General features: G+C 37.0%; 1 protein-coding gene across 1 annotated transcript; it reads right to left on the bottom strand.

The window, feature by feature from the left end:
• Positions 1-259: 259 nt before the first annotated feature.
• LOC104099758 (membrin-11-like) lies at positions 260-6,004 on the bottom strand. The gene is made up of 4 exons (XM_009606851.4): positions 5,608-6,004; positions 2,997-3,117; positions 2,762-2,911; positions 260-646 (listed from the first exon to the last, which is right to left on the bottom strand). Exons 1-4 carry the CDS (start codon positions 5,922-5,924, stop codon positions 485-487), a joined length of 750 nt encoding a protein of 249 aa, XP_009605146.1. The 5' UTR covers positions 5,925-6,004; the 3' UTR covers positions 260-484.
• Between the last annotated feature and the right edge of the window lie 6 nt (positions 6,005-6,010).

Raw genomic sequence — 6,010 nt, 5'->3', positions numbered from 1 at the left:
CTATCTTTGGTTTTAGCAGTTTCATTTTTTAACATAAATGCCTTATTAAACCTCCAAGAGGCTAAAACTCCTGAATTGGAAGAATGTGGAGTTCGATGGTTATGTTTATCCCAAATCGTAACAGAGCATAGACAGAGTAGCAACTAAAATATAATTACCTACCTACAAGGAAGGAAGAATCGGACTATAAAGTTCACCAGAAAAGGCAGTTTATGGTTTTATTTTATCTTTCATTTTTCTGTCAGTGTCGTAGCAAATATGAGAAAATGGAGCAAGCTAAGATTTAAAATCAGTAGCTTAAACGATGTTCATTTTGACATTTACATTGCAATGCTTATCAAGATCTGCGCATTAGCTAAAATGGCTACACAAGTCGGATTCCTCTCTGATTCCTTTCAAATCACTCTCACAATTTCATTGCCCCTCAGTACTACCACAAGAAAATGTGCTAATTTTAATAGTCCCCTTGATGATATAGCACCTATCATCTTGTCCACCTCCAAATGAAAATCAGGATTACGATTGTTACGACCATCCCTGCATATTTGATCCATCGATCAGCACGATTCCTCTTCTCAATGAGTCTCATAACAGAATTTGATAGCCCCAAAGTGTTAAGCACATCCAGCGCTTTACGTTGAGCTCTCTGCAATAATGTTTAACAAAATGACCAACAGCTTAACCATAATGCTCGAGACTGACACAAACTTTAGAAAGTAATAACAGTTATAGTGACAAAAATAGTGTTTTAACAAAAGTAATAACTAATGTTGACCATCTTATATCATATGCAACTTTTCCATATTTAGCAAAGGGGTATTCTGCGGCGGGGCTTTTGCATCTATACCCGGTTTTGGGGTCACAATTGAACCTATACCCACTTTGCAAAAAAGTTTGCAAGCGTACCCACTTTACGATCAACTTCAGACTTATCGGGCCTGAAGTTAAAAAAAATTAGTCTGAAGTGAAAAAATTGCACTTCAAATGCACTTAAGGCCAAATAGGTCTGAAGTGCAACCAATGGTTTCATGCACTTAAGACTAATAAGTCTGAAGTGAAAAATTGCACTTCAGATTCACTTAAGGCCAATAAGTCTGAAGTGAAAATTTGCACTTCAGATGCACTCAAGGCCAAAAAGTCTGAAGTGCAACAAACGTTTTCATTCACTTAAGGCCAATAAGTCTAAAGTGAAAATTTACACTTCAGATGCACTTAAGGTCAAATAGGTTTGAAGTATAACTAATGGTTTCATGTACTTAAGGCTAAAAAGTCTGAAGTGCAACAAACGTTTTCATTCACTTAAGGCCAATAAGTCTGAAGTGAAAATTTGCACTTCAGATGCACTTAACGCCAAATAGGTCTGAAGTGTAACCAATGATTTCATGCACTCAAGGCCAATAAGTCTTAAGTGAAAAATTGCACTTCAGATGCACTTAAGGCCAAAAGGTCTGAAGTGCAACAAACATTTTGCTACACTTAAGGCCAATAAGTCTGAAGTGAAAAATTGCAATTCAGATGCACTTAAGGCCAAAAGGTCTAAAGTGCAACAAACGCTTTGCTACACTTAAGGCCAACAAGTCTTAAGTGAAAAATTGCACTTCAGATGCACTTAAGGCCAAAAGGTTTGAAGTGCAACCAACGTTTTTATGCACTCAAGGCCAAATAAGCCTCAAGTGCAAATTGCCCAGAAACAGAAAATTGTTCTTCGAATTATAACAATTCAATATACGATTTAATACCTAAATCTACTCCAAATGAGCTCAAATTTGAAACATAACCTCCAAATATCATCAGGAACAAACTCCAATCATCAATTTGTCAAAACACCAATAAATCTAATGAACCCATTTTGCAATTAAGAAAAAGAAGAAGAAGAAACCCTAAGTAATAGTAAAAAATAAAGCGTCATAACAGCTCGCCATTGTAAAACATCATAAACAACATTAAAATATGTCCACAACCACCATATAAAATCATTGTCACCCGAAGAAGAAGAAGGAGGAGGAGAAGAAAATGAAGGAGAAGGAGAAAGAGGCCTGAAGTTGTTTAAAAAGTGGGTACAAGTTAAAACTTTTTTAAAAAGTGGGTATAGGTTAAATGGGGGCGACCAAATAGGGCGTCCCGTGCAATTTTTACCTCTGCGGCCCTGTTGATTTAAAAAGCAAAGCTATGCAGCCCAAACTCAAATGAACAAATTTCCCCTTTCAACCAGGAATCCAGACCCAAAAGTTTTGGAAAAATACTCTTGCAGCCAGAGCTTGAACAACAGAAACCTAAAACAAAGAGGAGCATTTAGCTCTCCTTACTTTACACTTTTGCTTTGCCACCACATTTCTTCTTTTTGCTATAAAGAGTCGGTACTAAGGAGCAAAACTCGATTAACCATCCCTTTTAATTATTTTCAAGTCCGGATAGAAAAAAATCTCTATATCATATTTCCGTTCAATCTCTAAATTCTTTTTTTATCGATCTCTAAATTCTATTAACAAAACATGGAGGAAGAATCATACTTCTGCAAGCTAATATACATCGACTTATTCACCGTCCCGTCTTTGAGCCACATATAGCTAGTGAAAAGTTATATAATTTGGAACAATAAGATAGCATAATGGCATCACCAAACAGGCATCATTTTCCCACTTTCCAAGCAAAAGAATCCCCAGCATGTTTCAGCATTTAAATCTCATATCAAGGAAGTAACAAACAAAACAAGTTTCTATGCTATACAGTATGTAAAGGAGTAGTCTCTGTTGAAAAGTACCTTCAAACGATCCCTTTGCTCACTATATTTAGACAGAATGGCCACACCTGTTGCCAACGTTTCTTCCATCATTCTTGATGACCTACGAGCAGATTGCATCGCCTGTGCTTCGTCATCGAAAATCCTCAGAACATGGGATGAATCACCATTCTAAAACAATAAATAATCCATTAGAAGGAAACATCAGAGTATCATAATAAAATTTTATAACACCTGTAAGAAAACAATGCCATACAGCTCTCCCTATCAGTTCTGCTCTTTCCCGGGCTTCTTGCATACGCCGCTGATGTCTTAAATTGTATTTATCCAAACTAGCTTTCAAAGAGTCAGCTTCTTCAGCCACTTGTTCCACTTTTCTGCACAAGGAAGACATAAATACAGCATTGAGCATGCACTGAAGAAGCTCCAAAAAAGCATGACCTTCTGTTTACTTCCAGACTATACAGTCAACTTAATCAGCCACTCCTTAATTCAGCAAACAGGCACATCAATTATTGCAAGCTAATATACATCGACTTATTCACCGTCCCGACAAAGCGCGCTTAAGCCCTGAAGCGAGGCTCAAAACATGTTAAGCGCTTCGCCTCGCTTAGCAGGCGCTTCAGTGTTGTCATCAAGGCTCTAAGACATACTTTTCCTTGCCAATGAGCGTAATCCTGAAGAGGGACACTAAACAATTGATATTTCACTTTATCATAAATTTTCTTCAATTTCTTTGTCCATATATTTGGTATTCATGCTTATAGATATTAGTCGTAGACTACACATACATATTTGTTATTTTTCTCCATTTTCGCCTTTTTTCATTAAAACCCACACTTTATTTGTGCTTTGCGCTTAAAGCCCTAACAGACGTTAGAGCTTTTTTGCGCTTTTCGCCTTTAATAACACTGCTTCTGGACCATTTTCACATAACTCCGTTATATGCATATATAGCTTCTCTTACGTCATCCTAGAAGAGCTATTCCAACAATCCAGTGACTTGACTTCTTCTTTTATTTGGATGAAATTAACCTCTCTTTTTTTTTCAAGGAGTGGCCTGCAACTAATTTAATCATAGCCAAAGAGCTTTGTAAACCTAGACTAACATAGAATATCCAAAGTCACCCATCTAAATCTGCAGCCATCCTTCGAAAGGCGCTAACTGGGTGGATACACATTCTTCCAATTCATTTAGTTCAACGGCACCTAAAAGGATGAAAAGCAGTGGGGGACTGATTAATTTTCTCAAGTCCCTTCAAAGTGGCTTTTCAGTTCTTTATCTAGGAAAATGATTCTTTATACTTGAATCACCAAATTATACAAAAGTAGACACCAAGCGAAGTTGTTCACTGAACATTACAAAAAGGAACCTATATGAGATTTTAAGCCTCATTTACTAAGACAAAAACACAGTAACTCAGGCATTGTAGACTACATTTCTAATGTCAAACCTATTCATATTCCACATAAAAAAGTGTACCTCATCAACTGAAAGGACAACCAAATAACCCGGGCGATGCAGACTAACAACTGTAAAGTGAAATTCAGCATTTAAAGAAAAGGAAGAGTTGGAGAATATGAAGTTATGTCAGCTTAAAAATAATTAAGATTCAGCTCCTCTGTAAGCCTCTTTACCAGTTTCCCTCAGTGAGGACTCAAATTTTACACGGGAAATGATCTTAACTAGAGTTTGAAGCCGTAAAAAAACAGCTTCTAAATTTAAACAAACTCAAACGGTGAAACAAATAACTTCGGCTAGCTCTATCTACTCTTACAATAAAGACGAAACCTAATACTTAGAAGGAGAACAACAACAACAACAACATACCCAGTATATTCCAACATGTGGGGTCTGGGGTGGGGAGGGCAGTGTGTACGCAGACCTTACCCCTACCTAGCGAAGCTAGAGTATACTTAGAAGGAGAACAAAAGGGAAAAAACAGAAGCAAAAATTCGAGGGAGAAAACAAAAGAGAAAAAATTAGAGCAGCAAAATGAGTAGAATACTTTATTTTCATATTCTTAACTAAGTTGAAGGATTAACCCGAAAGAATGTCAAAGTACAAGCTAAAATAGCTTAGATCAAATAGTAACCAAGTGTCTAAATTCTATGAATTCATCTATTCACAACTCTTAGATCATTTGGTTTCCTTTATCCATAATTTAGTTAGCTGAATTTTCAAGGCGGTTCTGAGCCTTAACTCTGTTATGAGAAGAGAAAAAAATTGCTACAAGTGTCATAACCTTTTTATGTTTTCAGTTTAAATCTACATATTGCTAAAGAAAGCGGTAAGATCATTCCATTCAACAATTCTCATCCTCTCCTCCTCGTTTCATCCAGCTGCCATAAATTTGTTGGGATTCTTTGTCATTCGTTTCTCAGTTTTGACCATATTTACTCCATTTGGCATTACATATAGAACTTGCATTGCTGTATCTCTCAAATTAAATTTTCTCCTTAACTGACGCTTTACCTTGGGATCTCAATCCAAATGCTTTAATTTGATCACAAAATACCTAGTCTTCTGGCACTAAACTTTTACACAATACATCCACAATGCACTGGATTTTCCGATCTGATAATAAGATCTTATAAGTATTCAACAAGCTAGATTTTCAAACATTTTCACCTTAGTCGAAGAAATCAACCACACTAGACCATAAATCGCACAAACGTCGAACATCAAATTCAACTTATCAATCAACTGCGTTTCAATCCCAACCTAGTTGTATCAGCAATATAAATCCTCGTATACATTCCGCTCATATCATTCCATTACTACATAATTTGTATTTTTAAGCAAACCAATAATCACAATATCGGAGATCAAAATTCAACGATAAAGTATTAAAATAAAGGCGTACCTTTTCCAGAGATCACGCTGGGATTTGGCAGGTATAGATCGCCAGAGAAGTTCCATTTCGGAGCAAAGAGACTGGATCTGAGCGATATCTTTCCTTACGGCGTCAAATGATTGTTCCGAAGGATCGACTATAGCGGTGCTCGAAGATGACGATGGGATGGAAGATGAAGAAGAAGAAGAAGTGTACTCGAAACGCTCGAGCTTCTCTAAACCATCTCGAGACTTGAGTAAGAGCCGCCTGGAGCTTTGGTAAAGTTCCGATAAACTTCCACCGCCGGCGACCGAATTTCCTTCTCCGATCCCAACCGCCATTGCCATGGTTCTCACGTGTCTTTTGAGAGCTTCAGCTTTAGATCGATGAGAATTTCGGTGTAAATTTAGAATATTATAGAAGAATACCCTTA

The sequence above is a fragment of the Nicotiana tomentosiformis genome, chromosome 7, assembly GCF_000390325.3.
Source record: "Nicotiana tomentosiformis chromosome 7, ASM39032v3, whole genome shotgun sequence".
In the NCBI taxonomy this organism is placed as follows: Eukaryota; Viridiplantae; Streptophyta; class Magnoliopsida; order Solanales; family Solanaceae; genus Nicotiana; species Nicotiana tomentosiformis.
Note: the sequence above shows the minus strand (reverse complement) of the source record. Positions and strands in the feature narration are given on the sequence as shown.